Source organism: Apteryx mantelli, chromosome Z (genome assembly GCF_036417845.1).
Source record: "Apteryx mantelli isolate bAptMan1 chromosome Z, bAptMan1.hap1, whole genome shotgun sequence".
NCBI classification, from domain to species: domain Eukaryota; kingdom Metazoa; phylum Chordata; class Aves; order Apterygiformes; family Apterygidae; genus Apteryx; species Apteryx mantelli.
The window spans coordinates 37869303-37893956 of record NC_090020.1 but is presented as its reverse complement, the minus strand read 5'-3'; the positions used below and the strand labels follow the sequence as shown (position 1 = coordinate 37893956).

Below are 24654 nucleotides of genomic sequence, written 5' to 3'. Positions count from 1 at the left end.
ATTTTGCATGAAGCAGTGGTCCTTCTCACTAGCTTTTTTCATAAGCCAGAAGGGAAAATGGGAAGAACAACTTGCTCATTTGGCTTATTTCCACTACTGAGATGGCCATTTCATAGGTCAGGAGGGACAGTTAGAGGAAGAGCTTGCTTATTTGGCCAATTTCCACATAATTTCCTGCAATCAAACCATATCCCTGTTTGCTTTTGCTGTGCCTTCCTCTGCATTTTTCTCTAAAAGTCATACTAAACGAGAATGTCAACTGTATGATCTTCTAAGCATGTAAGAACACGTGTGTTTCTTGGGTATCGAAGCTGGAAGGACTGTAATCTTCGTGGCCTGCAGCTAGAAAGGAATACAAATTCATCTACCTTTATATGAATATCAACTGGAAAACAGATAACATCAATTATGCTTTTAAATACACTCTGAAGTATCACTGATAGCTACTATATTGCACATGTACTATAAACAAACATATCTACCCTCCTTCTGGCTAGCACTGAACTAAGCCTGTATGCAGGTTTCTGAATTTGGATTTCTTCTGAACAACCATTGGTTTAAAGCTGAATTTAAGATTTTGGTTTGGAGTAAATGGCATGAGTCCTCCCTGTATAACTTACTGCCTTCCCAGCCTCTGTAGCCATAGCTGAAGTCACAAGAGGCCATTTATCCTGGAACACCCTTCTTTACAGCTATGAAGAAGGAAGCTATTAGCTAGGCAACCTCTGCAAGGCACCTCACTTTTAGAACTTGCTCTCCCCTTTAATCTGCAATAAACTGAATTTGTTAACTGATAGGTTGTATTATAAAGCCTTTTCCCCCCTTCTTCTTTGCTTTGCAAAAATATTTTATTTGGCTCCTTGTAATATTTGAGAAACTTTTCCAGAAGGAATGTCTTTATTTCCAAAGATCAAAGGAAGTCGTTACGCTAATATCTGCAGACTGATGGATGAGGGGATAAAAGTACAAGTAATGTACAAAGAAATTTCACTACATTAAGAAGAAAACTATAGGTGCTGCTCTGGCACCAACTTGCAGATACTGAATACAGGTTTCCTGAGGCAAAAAATATCATTAACTGATCGGTATTCTACAAATGGTTACCTTTCCTAGCTAATCAGAAGATGAAAAGGTTTATTCCAGTTTTAAAAAAGAAGCACAGGTGAAATACACACAATAGTTACATTTAAAATAATCTCCTTTTAAAGCCATCTTCTGAGAATATTTATGGACAGCTTAATTTGTACAGCAGATTAGGCTAGTTTCAAGTCACACATAGTTCACACTTGCACAAAGGTTCCGCATTCTCCACTGAGCAGCTACAATGCTGTCTAATTTTATTACTACATCTGTCTCTGCTTCTAAGAATAAGATATCTAATTGAGTTTATGTCCTATTGCACCATTATTTTGGTGTGTGAAGCTTGAAAAACATAACTGAAATGCTTCACTTATATCTGAGACCTCCCATGACCTTATTAGTACTTTCTTTATGAGTTGAATGCTCATATTCTGATTCCAAAAGCAAAGGAGAGTCCAAAACATCGCTAGTGGAAGTAGAGACTGGAGTAAGGCCTTCAAAACCCACACGGTAATTGTTGCTCTCACTTATTCAGAAGTGGTGAGGCTTCAGCAAAAAGCTGGTTTGGGTAACTGAATTCTTCCATGGAGAATTCTTCCATGGAGGAAGAGCTGGATGTCTCCAAGAAGAGACATCCCTAAGAAAGGGAAAGCGAGATCCTAAATATTTGTGTATAGGGAAGATAATATTTCATTGAAAAAAATGTCCAGCTGGATAGCTTGAAAAGTTGTTGGTGATTTGCAACTAAGAGTCCAGATCCAGGCCTAAATCAATAATGACAAGTAGTGAGCGGCAGGCAAATGATCACACGTATTCACACAAGGGAATACATTTTGTGGTTAGATGTAGCTATGAAAAACAGTCACTTTGTTGAATGCCTTGTCAAGTCAGCTACCATCCCTACTGATATGCTTCTAGAGCCTGGTCCTCTCCTTTTCTTCATCTTAAAATTAAGGTAAAAGGGTGGATGGGTGGGTGTGTAGAGAAGCTTATACATTTAGAAAATGATTAAATGACTTTAAATTCTCCTTTTACCACTGCCCTTCCCATGTGGCTGTCAACAAATCACTTGACTATGTCTTTGTTCTCAGTTCCACTAAAGTGAAGATAAAAAATATGCTTTCCTATCTTACAGGCATATGAGTAGAATAAAATACTGAAAACTGTAAAAGGCTATGATAGTAGGAGCTATAAGGTTATGGGTTAAGTACCACATAATTTGATTTGTAATAAGCCATTATGTTGATGGCCTCTCAGAAATATTTCTATTAATAATTAATTGTGACAGGATTGCCATCCTTTCTGTTGTTTAGGCATACATTTATACTACCAGCCCCAGGTACTACACTTTGTAGTATTTATTTGGATTAGTTAGAAATCTGTTTCCTTCATATTGGTAGTGAAACAGTCTTATGTTGCTGCCTTTGCGTGTGGGTAAAACCCTTGGTCTACCAGCTCTCACACTGGCAGAAAAAGCAGGAGCAGTCATGGATGAACCAGATTTATATCCGTTGGTTCAGAAAAGATGTTTGAAAGTAATCCCAAAGTTTATTTCTACTGACCTCCCTTAAGAACACCAACTTCTGTGCTTTTATTCTTGCCTATCTCAGCATAACTGGAGGGAGAGGAAGGAGGAGATAGGAACTGCAAAGCAAAACTGAGACCATCTCTCATGACACCAGTATTTTTTTTTCCACTTTGACTCAAGCAAAAAGTTTGAGGGGGAAAAAAAAAGAAAAGAGTAGCTTGGAAACCCCTTAGCCACGTGCTGTGGCTTTTTGCCTATTTAAGAGTATTGCACAACCTGTGTTTCATGTTCTGTCTCCTTGAATTCTCCACATTTTAGCTGGTCTCCTGGTGCCACTGTTCGCCTTTGGCCTGCCTTCAAAGCAAGTGCCTGTGGGCAGTGCTCCTACAGCGTGTAACATACCATACGCTTTGACAACTCATGCGGTCTTAATGGGTTTCCCAGTTACAGAGGCTAAAAGAGCAAGAGCCTGTTCTGCAGGCTACCACATAGCAGTTCTTATGAATAAATCCCTTAGATAGGAAAAAATAAATCATTTCTACAATGTTTGTTTTTTATCTGGTAGGTATAATGAAATCTTTCTCTCCTGCGGCAGGGGAAAGTGCAAATAGGATATCCGCAAAGTCATTTAAATGAATAATGACTTGGAGGCTAGTTAACTTCATTTCTATAAGCCTCAGGGTCTCTTCAGTGTTTGCAGCTAGGTGACAAATTGAAGAGGGATGTCCATAAATCAGTGGTTATCTTTGTTCACCTACCCTATTGCATGTTTGCATTAAATCTATATGGAAAGAAATATGGACTTCAGAAAACAAGGCTGTTTATAAGTCCCGCCTTACAGAATGTGATAGGTAATAATTTGTTACATCAACTCGTGAAGTGATTTTATCATGAAACTAGGCGCTAAGTACCGGCTATCATCACAATGATTGTACTGAGCCAGCAGAACGATATTGTATTGTGAAATGTATGTGCGTGACCTGAAAGGCACCACGTACAACGCAGAGGAAGACCCCAGCTTTCATCCCGACCCCCCCCAGCAACAGCCGGCGCAACCACAGAAGTTACAGGCATATAAGGGGACTGTGAGCGGGGGATTGCGCGCGCCGTTGGTGGAGCAGGAGACTCCCCGGCCGCCCAGCGCTGTTTTGCTTACTTGTGACTTGCTCAATTATTCTATTAAATTGGAATTTATGCAACCCGGCCCGAGTGGTTGTCAATTTGTCACGTTTACCCATAACACAGAACAGCACAGAAATGAAATTTGCTGCATGGACCACTTCCTTTGATTTACTTACAGCTTTTGAAGTTATATTTTCTCTTCATCTGCTCTTGTTTTCCTTGACTTTATTATCTTGATCAGCCTTCAATCACCTCTACAGCTGCTCCTCCTGATCCTGCAGCTGATCATCTTCCCTCTTGCTTTCTTTCTATGTGTATGTTAATAGTGTAATATATGTTAAGCTGTAAAATAAAAATAGTAATACATCTATAGTGATACTCTGACAACCACAGATCAATTTAACTACCAGAATATCTAAAACCCCTGAATTTCCTAACCCTTTCTTGGAGCCATGGTTCACATCCTACAAGATTTCCCTTTCATATTTCTCACGTACATATTATCATTTCTATTCTCATATTCTTAGTTTTTATTTTCAAGTTTATATGCTTTCGAATTATTCTTATTGGCAAAAAATGTTTTTTTTCTCAGAAGCTGTAACAGTGTAAGTACATTATGACTGTACTAGTCAACTGTTTAGACTGAATATATGTTAGGCAAAGGTATTTTTAAGTCACTATGTAGTTCTTAACATGATTGCCCCATTTCCCCTGTATAGAATTAGGCTAAATTCAGAAACAGACTGGTTGCCTAATAGGGTTGGATTGAGTGTGGACTATTGAATCCTTCCTCTCAAACTCTTACTAGTTTAAATATAGCAGACGTTTACATAGCGTTCACTAATAATCTAATCTGTTTGTCAGTTTTTCTGCTTTGACCATAAATGCTGTAGATTTTTGAAGCCGGTTCCAGGTGTTTGTAGTTGCTGCCAAGCACTTTCCTTTGCTCTACGGTTTGTACTTCTGTCTGCTGTCCCCACGTCCTTTTAATGCGGGGACATGTGGGTGGGGAGAAGATGAAGTAACCTGCTGAAGTTCCCCCACTTTGTTTCTGATATAAATTAGAAACGGTTACAAAGTCTTTAAAAACTAACGTTACGGTCCCTAATGGGATGAGAATAATTTCCTAGGGGGGGAGCAGAACTCTCTTTTTCCACCTTTTTTGATCATTTGAAATTCCTTTGATCTCCTAACGTGCTCTTACGGTTTGGCAGAGGGGTTAGTTTCACTGTCTTTATTTCAGGGAAAGGCTTTCCTCTGCTAAGAGAATTCAGAACTATCAAGCTACTGTCAAAATATTCTCCTCTGTTACTGCTCAGGCAGCACAGAAAGAAACAGAGCAGGGCTAAGAATTTGCCTCCTTCTACATAAACAATAGTGCAATTAATCCACTTCTTTCTCCCCACTAGTTAATATTTACTGCAGTGTGTGCGCACGCGTTTACAAATTATAACACACTCATAAGCAGCATTTATTCCTAGGACAAGAATAGTTTAAGATACACTTATTTCATTATTTTTAAATGTAGTCATCAAGAAGAATCATGCAGTGTGTCAATTAATAGTGTGAAAGTATTCTCCGTAAGCACTTTGTGCTATAGCATCTCTTCTGTGCCCTGCGATAGCAATCGCTATTTACAGCTTCTGATGGTTAAATTGCACATGGTGTTGAGTATTGGCAAGTTTTATAAAGGCTGGAACAAGATTGCAATCGCATGTATAATATGGCAACAATTTTAAGCTTCTACACATTGGCCTCAAAAGGATTACTCGCTTGTGTAAATTAACTTAAGGAAATCAAGGAAATTTGGGAGCCAAAATTTTTACCAAAGTCTAATTTAAAATGCAGTCTCAAGAGTTCTTAAAGATTAGTGCTCCTACCTCCTTCAGCTTTCAAAGGATACAGTTTTGAAATTATGAAGGGCAATATTCTGAAGAAAAGTAATTGTTACTGTTTACAAATATTATTTTTATTATGCAAATGTATCATGTTTTCTATTATTTTTCTATCGAAATTTTTAAAACTGAATAATTTATTTCTGAACCAAAGCAAGTGCATTTTTACTGACAACAAAAATAATTAAGAGATTCCCAATGCCCCACACTGTCTTGCATGACTATTTTTGTCTTTTCTCTGCTTGAAGATAGAACTTTTTAGCTAGAATTTTGCATTTGTTTTAATGTCTGTTTGTGGTTCTCAGCTATTTACTGAAACGCAAATTAAGCGTTTCTTTACCATCTTCTTAATCAGGGAGAAACTCATACAGACATTCTGTTTCACGTTCTTAAAAATTCAGAAAATACACTTTCTTCTTTGGTTTAAATTGTTTAAATTTGAAGAGACACTCGGAATTTCAATGGAGAGAAAAGGACCTCTTTTTGTCATGGAAGAAATCAAGGAGAGCTTTGAAATCTTTAATGGACAAAAGAAACCAATGCCCACAGGTAGCAGTTGGGGGAGAAAATCTGTGTTCAGATTTTTTTTTTTAATATATATTTTATTGTTTCTTATGTTGGTTTAACTTTCTTTTTATATTCAAAAGGGAGAGGCCAGATTTCTGCTTCATGTAGAGAAGCTTCTTTCCAAATTAGTAATTTTTTTTTCTTCAACTGGTGACATGAAGGTTTCAAGTCTGAAGCAGTGCTCTTTTAAGATGTCCCAAAAGTGGGAACTATTCGTTATGAGTGTGCAGTGGCAAAACTGATGATTCTACAGCAGCCTTTTTCCCATAATTGATCAAGTTATATGCATGATAGATGATTTCTAGTATAGAAATTTGGAGCAAGTTGTGGGGAACTCAGGTTCATAGTGAGCTTTGCTATCTTTTCTTTACGTGCCTGCAATGTGAGCAGAGCACTTTGGCACCTTTCACTGCATAGACTGAACTTTCCATCAAATTGTGAGCGCCCAGCATCAATTTTTCTGAAGAAAAAAGTTACCAAAGGAAAAGGATGTAATGCTAGGGGCTGTGAAAGTGCGTGACACAATGACTCTGCCAAACAGCCAATATAAATAGTACATTGTAAGTGTATTTTTAATTACAGTAAAGTGTATTTTTACTTTACTTGCTTGTACTTGCTTTGTACCACCCACAAAGATCCTGATTAATTTCCCAATATGACTTTGTGAAACAGCTCACAAGTTAAGCGCTGCGACTTAGAGAAATTTCACTGAATTTCCTAAATGCAGGACGACTTATAAGAATTGGTGGAGGAACATAATTGCATTGAACTATGAGCATAGCTTTGCACATTTAAAATTTTTGCGCTTTAAACCAGTAGACGCAACATTGTGAATATAGAGTATTAAGCTCACAATAGTTTGACACACGTCTTACTCCACAGGTCATCTGATTGTACTACTGAGTTTAGATATAAGTGTGAGATTTGCTCTAAAGCAAGGTTTGCTAAAGAAAAGTTGTTTGAAGTGGTCTTAAATACATACATTTTAAATAAACCCTTCATTTTCAGCATGTAAATAACAGTATAGAATTACAGACTAAACATTCAGAGTCTGTGAGCTAACAGGCAGTGGAAATTCACTGTTTTGTTCAAGGGACAGGGAATAACATTCTCTAAAAGGGAAAAAAAGCTCTCATTTTATCATGCTCAAATGGAGAAAATTTGCATCTCTTTACATATATCTTGCAGACATAAAAAGTTTCATTCAACCTGCATTTTGCACAAGTTTATTTATACTGAGATAACATTTGCAAAGCACCCTAGAAACAGGAAGACGCGAGTTTCTGTTTCTAATCTCAACGGTCATACGATACATGGCCTTAAGGTAGTAAGCACCATTCAAAACAAAACAGTTTCTTCCATTGATCTAGCTTATTTTGTTAGGCTGTAAAAATTTGAAACAAATGTACCCAAAGATTAAAAAAAAAAAAAGATATCATCAATCAGATATATATGAAGCATATGCTCAAATAATTAACAACTAATTCCCTGTGAAGAGGATTAGAGGTTTGGGAGTTTTTTGGTAATAATTACTTGAGGCAATCTTGTATACGTTGTAAAGCTGAGGTAATTTTAATTCACTTTTGTATGCATAAGCGCGATAGCTTTTACAGCTAGATGATTAACTAAAGACAAAAAATAAACCAAGGAAAGTCCCTGACTGATGGTGGTGCCTGTCTCGTTAGGGGCTGACATTTTAAGATCAACAGCCTTTTTTGCCCCATACTCATCTTAATCCCTAGAATTAAATTGAAACGGATTTACTAGGAGATGGGGGAAAAATTCTGCCCTTGCTAATGTTATGATTCAGATACAGGTAGGACAGTAAGAGCAGGCCAGCTTTAAATGAACCCATAGTGGTGAAGGGAGACAGAGACCTTGTCCCTTGTCTTCGAGAGACCCCCGGAGCTTCCTGTGGGATATCACCTGTGATTCAGGCATTGACACGGAGGATTTCGGCACACTGACAAAATGAGACGTTCTCAGTCCCTGGTGGGGCCAGAGAGGGCCAAAGGGACGGTCTCCGAGCGGTTCTACAAATTTAACATCATGGACGAGAGGCTACGAGAGGGGTAGTGCCAAATCTCCCTTGATTTCAATGAAATGAGACTGATTTACGTCAACCAGGAAGAACAGACGAGTACACGTTCTTTAGCTCTTTCTCGGCAATTTTTTTCCATCAGTGAGATGGTCTGGATCATTGCGAGACTTCAGCATCTACAAATGAACACATTCTTTTCATAACTCATTTCTGATTCTGCATGAGTCACTCCCAATGCCAACAAGCTTTTCAGATATGAAGTGCAGTTTTAAGAACTTCCTGGAGCAAACTGAGTCCTTCTTTTTATTTTGCTCTGTATTGAGTTAGAAGATAGTATTTCTTCTAATTTTACAAATGCACAGTGAATTCCAGCCAGCGTGCAATTCATGTAAAGTAAAGTAAAAACTCTTTTGCAGAGCGTTTTGGTGGCCTTGCAATTAATAAAGTTAAAAGCCTTTTGTACCGTACATGTGGATACAATATTATTCTCTCTGCAAAACAATTGCAATATGAAACCATAGTTTTGTTCTTTTAGTTCTTATTCTTTTAGACGTAGACTTCTCTGCACTAGTTTCACAGTGACAACAGTTAGCATGTGGTGGGCTACAATACCGTCTACCAGCATTAACCTATGACCAGACTTTGTTAAAACTAATGAACACCAGTAGGGGCTCTGTTTTATAGGGCACTTTCCCCAAAGTCAAACATAGAGAACTTCCCCCTGCATTTTTACTTTAACTATTGAAACAATAAAAAAGAAAACATAAAATGGGTTGAAGAAATTTGCTGCGGCTCCAGACATCAACTTTAGCTTGCTCTGTCTTCATATTTGGAGACTGATTCAAAATGCTCCTCTTTTTTTCAGCTGGTGATAAAGTCAAACCTATTAAAGTCCTTCTCAATTGGCTTCCTAAGTCTCTTTACCTCCTGCAGCTTGTGTTGAAAGGGCCAAATTCTGCTTATCTTACTGACAGAAGTAGTTCTTTTGTCCTTTGAGTAAGATTATACATGTGAATAAGAGAAGCAGAATTTGGTTCAAAGGGACTAACTTAACTTCAGGAGACTGAAAACAGTTTCAGCAATTCACAGTTTTAAAATGAGCAAACATACATGCCCCGACTTTTTTTCCTTATTTCTGCTGGTTCTCCGTTGATATCTTTTGGGATACAACTGTATGCCCTGCAAGTACAGATTTTCTCTGTGTGTGTACTTTCATATCTTGCCTATATATCCCAATTTGTTTTAAAAAAATGTAATTGAAAGTGGTATTTAGCCCTTGCACAGCAGCTTAAGAGACGCATCTTACAGCATTTGCTCGTTGTTTGTAAAGGGGGTTTTGGCTGCGGAAAGGTTTCAGTATTGGGCCTAGTAATCCCACTGTAAATCCATATGCATTGTTATTATTGTTATTTAGCTGGGAAACAAAGATTTGCTTAAAATGCATTTTAAAATTAATTATCACACAAATACTAGTTAGCAGTCTCTGGAAAACTCTCTTCACCCTAAAACCCTAAATGTAAATCTGCCATCTTCTTTTCACCAAGCTTCCCTGATTTTGCTTAGTGAAACTTGACTCAGTTTCCAAGAAAGGACCACTCTACAGTAACTTTTTTTCCTCACAAAAGCAAATAACTCATCAAAAATACTGTGCGGAGGTAGCTGTGAACACCCTTGCAGCGCAGGTTTCAAACAGCTCTTGAAGTGGAGAGCAACCCTCAGCTGCCTTCGGCTTCCGTGGAGCCTAAACATGTTTCTTATTTGGAGCCCGAACACGTGATATTTGTTTGTTTGGTTGGTTTTCTGTTTTAAGCACCTAACTTCGAGACGGCATCCTGGCAGCTCTGCAGCTTACCCTCGCGGCCCCGCTGGCCCGAGCGAGGCTGTTCTGCTGTCCCCTGAGGACGCAGCAGTCACCTCTGACACCGGCAACAGTAGGTGAAGCAGCAGAAGTTATAAGAAATCAGGCTCGGAGAGGGCGGTGTTTACCTGTTGCCCCCGCAGTTTACCCTGCGCATTTAAAAGCTTTTACGCGGCCCCTCGCTTGATCACCGCCTGCGCAGGGGGCCGCCAGCCGGGGCGCGGCGGCGCGCGGGAGGCTGCGCGCCCGCGGCGGCGGCGGCGGGGGGGGGGGGGCGGCGGCCGGCCGGGGCGGGGCCGGCGGCGGCGGCGGCGGCGGGGCCCGTCCCGCCCCGTGGGGGCGAGCGGCGGGCGGGGGCAGCGCGGTCCCCGCCGCGGGGCGCCCCTGCCCGCCCGCCGGGCGCTGTGTGCGCGCACGGGCCGCGCTGCCGGCCGGCCTCCGCCCGCCCTGCTCCGCCCGCCCTCCCTCCCTCCCTTGCTCACACACACACACACACACACACACACGCTCCCGTCCAGCGCCGCCCGCCCCGCCGGGACGCGCTCCTCACGCGTGGCCGCCGCCGCCGCCTCTCCGCGGGCCCCAGGTGGCTGCGCCGCCGCGGGGCTCCGCGCTCGCCGGCCGCCGCGGCCGGGCCCTGCGCGCTGCCCGCGGCGCCGATGGGGAGGATGCGGCTGAGCCGCGTGTGCTGCGTGGTCTACCAGCTGTGCGTGCTGTCCAGCGGGCTGGCCGCAGGTAGGTGCGCCGGGGGCGGCGGGCGGCGCGCAGCCCCGCGAGCGGTGGCGCTTGTGTCCCGCGCGGAGGGCGCGCAGCCCGTGTGCGCCGGTGTCCCGCGGGCGGCGCGCGGCTCACGGTGCGCGCGCGGAGCCCCTGAGCCGAACCGCCCGGCTGCGCGTCAGGCCCGCGGAGCTTGCGCGCCTCCCTGTCTCTGCAAGCGCATAGTGAGGGCGTGCCGGGAATCTCTGTTCAGACGTGGTAAGGCGTATGCAGTGCGCGGACCCTCCGGGCTGCGGTTCAGTTTGGTGGTAGTGGTGATGGTATGGCGGGCACGTGCTCGTGCCACTGGTTCACGGGCTTGGGAACGCGTGGCTGTGGAGCGCGGGTGCGTTCGGCCACAATCTTTTGAAATCGTAGTGGATCCTACAGAGGAAGCTGAGAACAGGGTTGAAATCTGCATTTTTTTGTTGTGTTCAGGTTTTCCCTGCTAAAATAACACATTTTTTGGAACCTCACGTGAAAGATTGCCACTTTTTTGTCTAAACGGAGAAAGGTGCGTGCAGACTTCATTGCATGGAGGTGATGGTCATGAAGAAGAGTAGAAGGTCATGAAGAGCCACATCCAGCAGCTGGCACAAGTACACCTTCTACCCAGCTTGAGCTCCAGCTTTCTCCCTGTGCTTACCAGGACCAGGGTGTCTCAAATTCCTGAACAGACACAGAGACACCTAGTGGCTGGCCCTTCTCCTGTGTGCGAAGACAGGATGGAATGGCCAAATGGAGCCCAGCTGGGCTTTGAGTGGCATGCTTGATGGGGTGGGAGCTGGAAAGAGCGCGTCATGGCAGGGGTAGGTAGGTTTCTGGCACGTGCTGAGCGTTGTTGGTTGCTCAGCTTGTTTAAAACCTCTGCTGGCCTTCCCGCAGGTCTCCATGCTTCTGAAGACTCTGAGGAGTGGGAGATCGTCTTCCCCGCACTGTGGAGCCGGGGCCAGCAGGAGCCAGCTGGTGGCAGCGGCAGCGGAGGCAGCTGCAGCGCCGACCCCAGCTGTGGGAACCGGAGCAGCACCCCCAATGCCCCTGTCACCCCCAGCCTGGCGGCAGGCAGTTCCCGGGAAGTGCGCTCAGTGTCCTCCTCGGTGGAGGGGCAGGTGCAGGCAGTGGGGGAGGCAGCAGAGGAGGAGGACACGGAGGATGAGTATGAGTCGCAGGAGTTCTACCACTGGTCTCCCCTGCCCCAGGGGTCCGGTGCTGCCTCGCAGTTGCCACCACCGCCTTCCCCCCCTCTGCCGCCTCCATCCGAAGACGGAGAGGAGGTGCTGCTGAGGATCCCGGCTTTCGCCCGGGAGCTCTACCTGCTGCTCAAGAGGGACAGCCGCTTCCTGGCGCCTGGCTTTGCTGTGGAGGAGCGGCTCAGGGGTGAGGGGAAAAGCCCACCTGGTGCTGCACAGCCTCAACCTGAGAGAGCTTGTTACTACAGTGGTGCTGTTCTCCGCTACCCGGGCTCCTTCGCCTCCTTCAGTACCTGTGGTGGATTGGTAAGGTGACCGTGCATGCATGGGGAGCACCTAGGTCTCCATTCCAGTGTCATCTTTTCTGCTGCTTTCCATTCCTGTCCATCTCCTGCTGTCTTCTTTCTTTCATATTCTCTTCAACCCTACCTCTGTGCTTATCCCTATCTGTAACCATTTTACCCTTCGTGCTTTACTGTCCCATTCATAATCTTTCTCAAGTCCTACTTCTGCTGTTAGCCTGTAAAGTTTTGGTAATCTTTGTCCCATTTCCAAATGCACTTTCATCTCTGTCTCATACCTCCCTTTTTCTGATCTCCTTTTCATCCTTATGCTGTTTTTCCTTGAGCTTTTCTCATCTCCAGCCCTAATTTTATCTTGGTCCTAAAATTACCCCCATGTTCACTCACCTTCCTTTTCCAATATCAACATGTCTTCTCTAATCCATCTGCAATCCTTTTATCTTCATTCTCATTCCATGTTCAAGTTATTCTTCTCCTCTGTGTATCTTCCACCTTATCTTCTACATCTCAGACTTCAGCCTTTTCTGTCTTTTCTACTTCTACCAGTATTTTACATCTGCTTTCTCGTCTTCATTCCTCATTTTCTTTCATTCCTCTCATCCCTTTGTCCTTCTTTCTCTAGCCCCCCCCCCAAACCTCTCCTCATATGTGGTACCTATAGTTACTTGGATTTGGGACCCCATAGTTGCCTTTCCTTTCTTTCCCTTTCTAGAGTACACAACAAATATGTTCTCAGTGGTAATGCTAATATAATAGACCTTTCTGATGGTTTTTGCTTCAGTGGCATTTGACTTTACCTCCTTATGTAAAGCAAACTTCACCTGCTGTAGTTAGCAATCTGTTAGGTTACTCCAGATTTTAACCAGCTAAAGGTCAGAATTGGGCACACTGACAACTGCAGTGGTGCTCCAGTGAGCTGCAATCCCAAGATACTTGGGGTGGATGGAAAGAGTAGAAGACAGCTGGGATGATGTAAAATCCTGGCAGGATTTAAAACAAAAACAATTATTATTACTATTATTCTCATTTTGAGCCTTTATATAGCGTCATAAATGCACATGCCTGCAGCACTTTATAGAACGTAGAACACAAACGGTAATGGCGCTAGGGAGAGTTAACATCATCACAGCCCTAGGTTTTTTTGTGGCTAGATGGGTGTAAATCACCACAATCACATGAGAGATGCTTTCTTGTATTTCCTCCATAAATTTGAACATCTAACTTGATCCATTGTTGATTCACGAAGATATGCCTGCCTGTTTTTTATTTGCGTGGTCATGAAGTGAAACCAGGTAAAATGTGGAAATTTTGACTGCCTATTCATTTGCCTGTTTGGGCTTATTCAAAAGTCAAAACTCAATCTGAAAGTGGTGGAGAGGGAGGGAACATATGTGGATTGGCACCAAATAAAATACTTGCCTGCACTCCTGCAAAGTGAAACCGCCAAGTTTCACACAACTCTTAGGTGGTTGGCATCTAATTATTGATGTTTTGTCAGATTTTCCAAAGCGTGGTAGCAGAGTTAATTGTGGAGAAAATTACTGAAAGTCAACTGAAGGTGGTCTGAAAGCAATCAGGTACAGGCTTTTTGTGTTCTGGAAAAGCATTTGACTTTTATGCTCCTTGTTCTTGTTAGAATTTTACTTCCTTCTACGTTGCATATGGGTAAAATTAGGATGGAGAAAATCTCTGTGAAGAAACTTACTGGTAGTAAGAGATAATTATAACAAATGACTGCTCAGAAATGATGTGCATCATCATCTATCTGTAATTCCTTTGACTTGATTTATGAGCTGACATTCATCATTTAAGTAGATCCCAGGTCTTTGGGAGCCCCAGTAGTAATTTTTGGATCAGTCAGACTTTTCCTAGGAGTATGAGTTTACTCTCAGGCTACCCACAGTCTAAGCATGCACGTGCTCCAGTCATGTTCCCCTTTCCTATAGCTGCAGCTGAAATAAAAGTTCTGTTTTACATATCTCAGATAAAATTTGAAAGTGTTGCTGTTGTTGACTATGTTGTCATGATCCTTGACTACATAGTCTTGTTTGTAGTGAAACTCTTAAAAAGCTGTTCTTCCTGAATGTGTTGCTGTATCAAGCACATAGTTAAAAAATTTGCACAGTGCTGTTATGTCATAGTTGTCATAAGAATCCTTAAGTTATTTGTCATTCTTTATTCAGTCGTTGCTTGGGCTCTGTTACATATGTAAGTTGCTCTTTTTCCAAGAGTCTTGAAAAAACATCATACGTACATTGCATATTCCATCCTGCTTCCTCTAGGTCTTTCCCTGCAAAAAGAGCCAAGCAATATTTCAAACTACCTTTTCTGTTTTAAGATGTAAAAATCCATTGAAACTTGACCCTCCATATATTTTATTGTAGTTACTTGAATTACAATATTTTTTTCAGCTTAAATGTAAAGAAATTTTAGAGAAAACGTAACGTGAATGTCTAAGATATTTTGTCTTTTCAAAGCCTTGCAGATTTTGGGTTAAGATCACTAGCCTGCATACACTTTGTGAAGGCAAAGAAATGAGCAATAAATCATTTAACGTGCTGCTTACATTCCACTCATCAATTTTTCTTTTCAGTGGAAAAAACAGTGTCTCCCTGTGGCAACAAAACTTCCACCATTCATTCTGCTCTTTAGATAGTAGCCTTTTAGGGAATCTCTTTATTCACCAAGGAGAGTAACTGTAGCCTGACAGACAACAGTGGTTTTGTTACCCAGGAGGAAGGATGGAGGCATGTAAAGGCCTGCAGGAAAGGTTTTGGCCATTGTGTGCAGAAGGGGTCATGCATAGCAATATAGACACGAAGGAGCATGTGGCTGACGGGAAGTCTTGCTGTAGGGCTAGTTTTGTGAAATGATACAGGATCTTCATTAAAAAAAGAGAAGAAAAAAAAAAAACCTTGCGTAAAATTGTCGTGGCATCCAAGTGACTTATGGTGTTGGTTCACAAGTAGGGCATGGAGAGAACTGATGTGCCAGTGACATCCAGGAAATTTAAATAATGTCTATGTAGAAATCTAACTGCTCCTTCCATAAGCAGAAAGACAGAGGAATATTCTTAAGGTGTTAGGCACCTTCCTCCCTTGAAAATGGATTTAGGTGCCTTTTGAAAAGTTCACCTGGTTGCAGTTGGATGAAGCACATAAGGTACAGTCATATCTCCCAGCATAATGTTAAAGCCTCCCTGTATTTCTTATTTCAAAGTTTTTGAGAGCTTCACAGTTGTTTTTTTTCTTGAGTTATCTGTCAAGACCAGTAGTAGAGGAGTGATAATAATAGAGATAATAATATATCATAATACTCATGTGAATATACAAATGAAAAATGAGAGCTGTACTTCCTGATCAAAATCTGGCTGTCAGTGTTGGCTTCATTTGGCAACCTATCTTGACAGATGAAGGAAGCATAACTCAAAGGATAATTTCTAATTAAACTAAAGACCTGAGATACACATGGGCTGTCTAAAAACTCCATTGCCGTGACCTTGGTGTAATCTCAGAGCTCACACGCTCAATGGTGAGACCTGTTCCAGCTCTTTTGTGAAACACTTGTGGGTTTTCAGATCCTTTTGCAGTTCAACAGGATTTGCACTGAGTACAGTTTGGGATTCCGTGCTTGTGTTAAAGGAAGATTAATAAGGAGAGGTTTCCAAGAATGCTCCATCTGTATGCTGCCTGCCTAGTTGTTCATCGTTAGCCAAATACCAGGATGCAAGCAGTCCTCCTGTTGATGCCAGTGAGACTGCTCTTTTGAAAGTGATGAATTGCATTAATTATTTAAATGGTGGTTTCTACTGCTTGCTTTTTTTTTGCCGTAATATTTGAATTATGAAAAAAAAGGCACATCAAACATTCTTGAACAGTTTTATTTGCAATTGGTAATATAAATCAAGGTACAACTGGTGATTCTTTTACAGCACGTTGAAGCAGAAACTTTTTGTGAACTTAGAACTAGAAAATGAGGCTACCGGTTCTTTACCAACAATCCACACTGCAGCTGGCAAGGAAGTCTAAGTAGTCTCACTACGTTTCCCAGAAGACCTCTGTAAGCAGGGCATATGCGTGCTTTATTTCCTGCACCTTTCATTTTTGGAAGAGAAGCCTTTAATGTCCATTTTTCTCCGGCCCAAATTGCTTAGGTAGTACTCTAGAGCTAAGTGGTTTTGGGCAGGGATTTTTCTGAAGTTTATTTTTTAATTTTTTTAACTGAAGCTGTCTGCAATAAATAGGAAACAGTTAGGTGGAGAAAGAATTTAAATGTCTTTTTATACCCAAAGCAGTGGGGCATGTTTAGTCTGTTAGGAGGTGCCAACAGGAGCAACATATACATTGAGGAGGGGTAGGAGAATGCAGCCAAGTGCCCGTGCAGCTGTGCTGTTCACTGCAGTGCTCAAGAGAACATGCACAGGGATCTCTGAACAGACAGCATTACTGATTGGGTTAATTTATTGGAGAGAAGCTTTAAAATTAGTCTGTGTGATTCTGTATGTTCACTGGATCTTAAGAATGCAATAGGCACAAAGCATTTTTTATCGTTCTCTAAATCCCTTTTGCAGATGACAGGCCAAATACTGTTTACAATGAAAATTAATGTGCATTTCCCCAGCAACTTGAGCGGGAGCAAGCCATAACACATCTTCCACCCAATCCAAGTAACAGCCCTTTCTCAAGAAACGGAGGGTGCTTCTCAGGTCTTTTTTAGCCCTCGTTGCCTTTCACAACCTGGTATTTCAAAACCTGATCAGTAGGTTATAGGCAAGTGGTCACAGATTTATTCTGGTTGTTTTACATATATTTAAAGGGTATTATCCAAAGCAATGCTGGCAGCATCCGCAAAAGAATGAATGACGGTAGTTCTGTGTTGTGAAGAGAAGTGCCAAATCTCTTTGGGTAGATGTTAACATTTTAAAAATTACTTTTGATGGCAACAACCCTACTTTGAATAATATAGCACTGTAAAACTGAAATAAATTAGGATGTGAAAAAAATGATGTGCCTTCTTTAGCTTATGGAATGCATGCATGCTACTTTAGTAAGTTAAAAAAAATAATTAAGATACCTTTACAGGACTATGTATCAAAATTTTTACTTCTGTCACAAACTGTTTTGAAGATTAGCGATATTAGCTAATAGTATGGGAATGGCACGTGATACATCTAAAATATTTTGGATTTCCTAAGATATTCACATGAGGTTTTTAAATTTTGGGCACATCATACAGATTCTACAAAACTGGAATTTACTATTTGGTATCTACCCAGCGATGGTAGTTGGACTTTGCAGATTGTCTCAGATTGAACAGAATGAAATTGTAATAAAACAATAGTAATAAAATTAAAAAAAAAGATTCCCTCTTCTCTAAAATTCTGCACACAGTCACTTCTGAGAACATGATTTGGCCGTTTTGCAGGCTGAATCTCTGTCCTGGCAGCTCTGCTAGAGAAGGATGTTAGCCACAGTGTTGCGACATTTTCATATGGGAATTCCCAGTCAGTATAGTTCTTAGTTACTGCTTAGCCCTTCCTGCAATGGCAGCGGTATCTGGTGGTGGTGGCCAGTGTCCTGCTAGCTTCAGACAGCTGCGCTGAGCTTTTCCCTTTGGGCCATACAGCTTCTTTCAGTGGCGGTGCAACACTCAGCAGCTGCAACTCCTGTCTTCTCATAGGTTCAGACCTATGGGGAACATGTAGATTGCTTGGCTTTGCTGTGCTGTGTACACACAAGGTAAATCCCTGCGTGTTTGGGCATGTGGGGAGCTCTTAGAGCAGATCGCCAGTGCCAGAACAGTTTATCCAGGAACAACTCTTGGGTTTCAGGAGTTGCCACAGCAAGCTGTGGGGTTGTAGGTTGTGTGCTCCTGGTGTAAGGGGCTGAGACTTTTTAGTAGACAAATTTTTACATCAAGCTGGGGAATAACTACCCCATTACACATCCTGGATAACATCGTACAGTTAGACAAGTTTCAAATGGGTTAAATATCAAGCCTATCCTCTTGTCAAGAGAAAATAGTAACCCTCCCTTCCCGCTTTGGTGATGTTGCGGTTACATCAGTATTGAGTTGCACACTAAACCTCTGAGCCAGATGCTTTTCCAAAAGAAATGGGATGCAATTACAGCTTCTTTTGTGCTAAGGATAAGCACTATAGCATAGAGATCGCCAACAATTTTTGAGAGAAGGGGAAAGAAGAAGGTAGGTAGCAATATTCGTGGTCCATTTGATACATACGGGCAAAAGTTTCACATTGCAGAAGAGGGATTATAACATTAAATGGGATTGTCCTTAAGTTTGGCAGGATGAAATGAAGTACACTTTATGTCCTTCTAGAAGTCCAGCTTCTTGGGATCCTTAAACGAAAAGAGATGGCAAAGAAGAAAAATTTGTTTTGATCTCCTCTTTTTGAAAACTAGGGCTAACTCAAGAGAGAGGGATGTGGAAAATCACAGGATTTTTTGGAGGCTTGTTCAGTTACCTATTTAAAAGGCTAAACTCTTATTCACAGTCTGCCTACTGTTGCACTGTAAGTTGATAGAGACATAAAACATTGCTGGGAGGGGCAGAAATAAAGATGTGAATGAGGGTACTGCCTGAGTATCCTTTACAGAGAGGTCACAGGTTCACAGGGCTTTGCTTTGTTGACTTTAACTTATCTCATTATTTTTGTTTTAAACATCTTTAAACAGGCAATATCAAATTTGTCAGCAGCAGAAATAGATGAACTAGGCAGGACGTGAATGGAAATGTCAGTCCTGAGCAGAAAGCAGCCTTGATATGTTATGAAAGTGGGTTTCCTTGCAGAAAACCAGAAGCACCCCTGGGAAAATGTAATGTTGGACCAAAATTGGGGCTTCCCCCCCTGCATAAAATAGAAGAACCAGTGAAGTGTGGAGGTGCTCCTGGAGGAAGACCCATACTTTCAGTGTGCCAGTTGAAATCAAATCAGATTTGTTCCTCGTGGAGAGAGCGGTTGCAGATTATGTGGGAAACATGGGAAAGAGAAGAGTAGTCAGGCTTCTAGGAAGTCTCGTTTCCAACTTTAGAGTTAAATAAGTTGTTTATGTGAGTTTGCTTTAGCATGCTGAGACACAGACCCATCTTCCTCCAGCACAGGCTTTTCTGTTATGTTGGTTGACCTCTTTGTTATATTAAAATCTCTTAATTATAATCTTACCTCAGACATCTAGTTAAGCACAACTGAAAACACACCAGAGAAGCCAGAGAAAATTAAAATGAAGATAGTGAATATGACCAGCTGGAATAACCAGGATATATGTACAAGCAAGGCACTAATGACAAATCAAAGCACTATTTACAAACAAATGTTACTTTATCCTACCTGAACACTCAGTGAATTAAAACCCAAACCACTAATTTCTTATCTCTAAGTGTGGTTCACTTCTATTTTTTGATAAAATGAGGACTAGTAATCACTTTAAATGTTTCATTGATGTCATTAACAACCATAAAACACCAAACATCTTTGTGAAGATAGAGTACTAAAACCTTTTTGCTTCTGTTTTCTTCCCTGGTATCTACACAGTGTTTGGCTGGATTTGTGTTGTGTTTTGTCTGTCTCAGAACTCTTGTTGCTTGACAGTAAGGCTAAATCTTTTTAAACACAGGAACAGCATTGGTAATGTAAAGCAACAAAGTTTAGAAAATCAGTTTTGATTTAGGCCAAGCCTATATTTGAACAATAATGATCTCTGTTTCCTTCAGTATTAAAGGCTGTGGCCTGGTATGTGAAATGGTGGGCCAAGATGCTGCAAACCATGTGGTAATGATTCCTTTCTCCTTTAAGAGCTCTCCTATAATCATGTAATCACTCCATTCTGACACAGGTTTGGTTTGTGATTCCAGTCCTGCTTATAATAACCTGCTGTTCTCCTGAAGTGCTTCGTTTCTGAACAAATATGTCCTTTCTAATGAATTTTCAAGCTAAGAGAACATAATTAGAAATATGCTATCTCCAGAGTAGCTTTATTAAAAAAATTCCCTCAGTTAATAAATATAAAATAATGAGTGTTCTTTTGCAAAGTATAGAACTGAGATGTTAAATCAGAAAAAGTAGGTAAGTCCATTAATTCAGTTAGTAAAGTTTTGACCCACATAATTTGAAGGTGGGTGCTTTAAAAAGAAAAGACCGAGTGCTGAGCTTGCCCAGGTATAGCTGTTCAGGTTAATGAAATTTGATTAGCATATTTAGGAGCTACTTTCTCCAGGTCTGGCTTTACTGACTTTAGTCCACATCTCATTTTATGTGCAGATAGTATGGTCTGTAGCAAGTAAGTCAGGAATTTTAATTTTGACAAATGTTCTGCAAGATGCAACTCCTGTAACTTTATTTTAAAAAGCACTTTTATTTTTCTTTGGACCTGGATGAATGAAGACTCAGTTTGGTAGCTAATGACAGATTGTGAAGGGGGAAAAATAGGAACATCCATGATTTCCAAGATGTAATACCGTAAAAAGTAGGGAACCTGGGAATAAGGGAGGAAACTGGCTTCTGGAGTGAGAGGGTCCTTGTGGGGGTTGCAGTTGGTGAAGATATTGGAGAAGGAGTCTGGGAAAGATGATGGTCGTGTAGAGTTGGTGTGGGGATGATGCACATGCATCTTTGCTAAAGGACAGAGACAGCTACTCAGGCAGAAAGGGATGAGTCAAAGCCGGCTGGGTTATTGGGGAGGATGGGATATTTGGAGAAGTTTTTCATCTGCAGGATGTGTGCCTTTTCTTGGTTTGTTCAGATCTCTTACTGATGACTTAAGAATGTGGTGTGAGCATTGATTGTTTGCTCTTGGTTAAGCAGAAGCTTCAATTAACAGAAATGGTGTGAAATATTCTGAGCCCATGTATGCATGTGTTGTATTGCATATCCAGACAGTAGTTGGTCAAACTTTTATAAACTAATAGCACAAAATACCTATATTAGCTTTAAAATCAGATGTACATCTGTGTTACATTAACAGTTCAGTTAACCTTTCGTTGTTAACCTGTCATTGCCTGGACAATCTGGTCTTTTTGATTATTTCTACTGCTTCTACTGATGGCATAGGTAAACAAAGAAGTAGTATTCAGAAGAAAAACGTGTAAGAATATTCCTAGTGTTACTTGTGGAACCATGTCTTTAGGATTATAAATCAGTATCATAACTTTAGTTAATACATGTAATAATACATGTATCTGCACCTAAGTGAATCGAAGTAAAATTTTTTGGATGTCTGTGCTGTGAATGTTTTTCTTGGGTCTACCAGCACTTCAGTCAGAATTATTTTCTGAATGAGTTTTATGTCCAAAAATGTAGAAATGTGCCCAAAACTGACTTGTGAAGTGATTTAGGTTCTATGTGATTATCCTCCAACAACTGCATACGCTTGTTTTATGATATCAGCTTTGCTACCTTAAGTTCTCACTAGATGTCACAAGTTTAACTGGGTCAAGTCAGGTCAGGCTTTTTTAAATAGCTGTGCATTAAGGAAAACACAGGTACTTCTGCATGTGATGTTGTTAATTCAGCAGGGGACAACTTTTTTTGATTTGGTACTAAGTAAATATCCTGTTATGTCCTGGGGGCCTGAGGGGATGCTGCCTGGGGGAAGGGCCATCTTTTATATAAAGGTCAAACTGCGCTACAGATCTGCTGAGCCTTCTTGGCACTCTTTTTGTCAGAGGGAGCCCTGATTAGCCTGAAGATCAGGTGTAGCTCTGGTTCGAGGCTCCTTGCATGAAGTGCTTTGTTTTTCTTCTGAAGATGGGGAGGGCCAAGGCAAGCTGAATGCCTGTTATTCGGAGATACTGCAGTGGGTGAAGGAAGGGTTTTTGCACTTTGCGTGTGCGGAGAGCATCAAGTGAGGCTTGTACAAATACTCTCTCTCTCTCAGGCCTTATGGTTTAATTGTAATCCCATTTAATTTTGCTCCTTAAAAATACTCTCTAGGCAGGAATCTGCCTGGATCTTTTGCTTCTGCTGTAAGCTCTTCAAGAAACTCTTCTAACTTTACTTAGGCTGTTTTTAAAATCTTCTGAGAACTTGCAGACCCACTGTAAGTGGGGGATGTAAAGTTGCTTAAGTGATTTTACGCACAGATTCCCACTCTGTGACATAAATGGACCTTACCCCAAATATTTATTAAGTGGCATGTGAGGGAGTTAAAGGTGAAAGAGGGGTTGTAGGTTAAAGTGGATACAGTTCTGCGTATAACACTGCTTTTCTGTTTCTGACTCTCAGCCCTAGCACATTTCCCTCTTTCCGTCTGATCATTTGTTTCATCCTAGGGCAAGGTATTTAAACAAGCAGAATAACCAAGAGTTCTGGAATGCTGGTGCACCCCTTTGTTCCTTGCTTCTGGTACTACGTTGTAGCAGCCGATAAACCTTTTGCTTCAGTTTCGTATAGTGACCAGTCAGACTGAGGCTGCTTGGTTTAGTTTGCTGGTCTTTCTAGGTAGCAAAACTCCATTCTGCTCATCATTTCTCATTTTCCTGTAAAATCGGGGAAACTGTATACACGTGAAAATAAGATGAGCTCTCTAGCTTAAAAAAAAAAAAAAGACTAGAGGGCCTTTTTACAACATCTTTTTTTCTCTTAACTAAAATAAATAATAGTTCTTGAAAAATCCTTAGACAGTGTTGCCTCCTTCGTGAGGGTACCAAAATTGTAGTTTGTAAGTGTAACAAAAGGTAAATTTCATTACTTTTTTTTTCCAAAAAAGGGAAGGAGAGTTTATACTCAGAAGTTTAAAGCAACCAACTATGCGAAGTTCAGAGAAAATTTTTGATATGGATTTGGGTTGGGAGTGGAGTCATACTAGTATATTGCTTTTATATATTTTTACCTTTACTAAGTAATGTGGATCTGAAATCATACTGAATTGTGAGAGTCTTATTTATTTCTGTAAAACTTCTGGTTCTGGATTCATGTAACTCAAGTTCAAAATATAAAAAGCCTAAACATAACTTTATTTTGTAGATTGAGTAAATTGATTTGTTGAGTTATAGTTCTGTGCCCATAGATAAAATTTATTTTTCTTCCTTGGTTTACTGTTTTCCATGGTTAGTAGTTGTGGCAAGTTGTAGATTCGAACAAAACTGTGCTTTTGTGGAGGGTGTTGCCTTGAATTAAGTAGTCTTTGGATGTGGTTCAGCCCCTCTCTCAGAAGTAAACCAAAATAATGGAGTGGTGGATAGATATTTCACTAAGGATTAGCAGAGATTAAATTTCTCTATGGGCAATCATGGGCAGGTTTTGGAGTGCTGCCACATCCCTCTGTGGCCACAAGAAAAGCGTGTGGGTTTGAACAATGGTAGCTCATTGGTATGCACTAGCGGAGTGTTTTACACCAATGAATCTGTTTAAACATGGGTGCCCTGCACTGGTGTTTTGGGTACTGAGCTATGTGTTGTATCTAATGTACGGTTAGATACACAGCTGCTCATATCTCCCATCTAAATCTCCTGCACGGGACTCACCGTTGAATGTTTTGTACTCATCCTTTGCATGCTATTACATTTCTGCCTGCTCAAAATAGCACTGCAGTGCCCCATGGGATTAAATCCAGGCATACACTAAAGAATTGCGGTTAATACTGTTTCATTAGCAAAGGTACAGCGGTTTGAATCATACTCCAGAAGTGTGGTTATTAGTCTTACCACAAGAAGGGCTGAAGTTATTCATATTACAGTAAAATACTCCAAAGAAACACATCTTTACAAGCACTGAGCCTTTAATTGCAAGGATTTTTTCCAAAGGTGATAGTTTTCCATAGGTAATGTTCTTTCTAGGACTAGTCATGTTTAGCTATGCAAAGCGGCTGTATTCTTTCTTATTTGATATTAATAATTACTGAAATGCCATTGTATAATAAACAATCTGGAATTTCACCAAGCCAATTCATTGTAAAGAATTTTCAACTTAACTTCTATGGAATGAAGTTTAAAAAATCCTGGCTTTCTTTATGGAAGCTGTTGTGTTTCTTCTAGAGAAGGGGATGTGGTTGGGGCAGTGCAAACTAATAAAAAAGTGATAAAGCAGTGGCAGTGTTGAGTTTAATGTTATATAGCACGTACTTGATGAGCAAAATCAAATGATTTTCAGCATCATGTGTCCCTCGGTTTTGACAGCATAGCAGACAAAATTTGCAATTTAGGTGACTGTTTAAAAACTGGATTTTTATGTCCATTTGGCTTTGAATTTTTGCAAATAAAGGGCTGTATCCTGCTTGTTCAAGTATAGATTACATTTTGGTTTTCAGTTTGCTTGTGTTCTGTTTTATTGCTTTGTATTAGCCATCTGTGGCCGGTTGA

The 24654-nt window shown here is 41.1% G+C and overlaps 1 protein-coding gene and 1 long non-coding RNA gene across 4 annotated transcripts in view; one reads left to right on the top strand and one right to left on the bottom strand.

Annotated features, from left to right (window-relative positions):
* The window catches only part of LOC136995352 (uncharacterized), a 30917-nt gene extending 20195 nt beyond the window's left edge, over positions 1-10722 (bottom strand). The window contains exons 1-2 of the long non-coding RNA XR_010886937.1: positions 10642-10722; positions 3907-4072 (exon numbers count right to left, since the gene is read on the bottom strand). This is a non-coding gene — a long non-coding RNA (uncharacterized lncRNA). The remainder of the gene's footprint in view (positions 1-3906; positions 4073-10641) is intronic.
* ADAMTS19 (ADAM metallopeptidase with thrombospondin type 1 motif 19) overlaps positions 10671-24654 on the top strand; it is a 158662-nt gene continuing 144678 nt past the window's right edge. For all 3 annotated transcript variants that reach the window (XM_067315930.1, XM_067315931.1, XM_067315929.1), the window contains exons 1-2: positions 10671-10826; positions 11733-12343. In XM_067315930.1, coding sequence (XP_067172031.1) covers positions 10751-10826; positions 11733-12343 — 687 coding nt within the window. In that variant the 5' untranslated portion in view covers positions 10671-10750. The remainder of the gene's footprint in view (positions 10827-11732; positions 12344-24654) is intronic.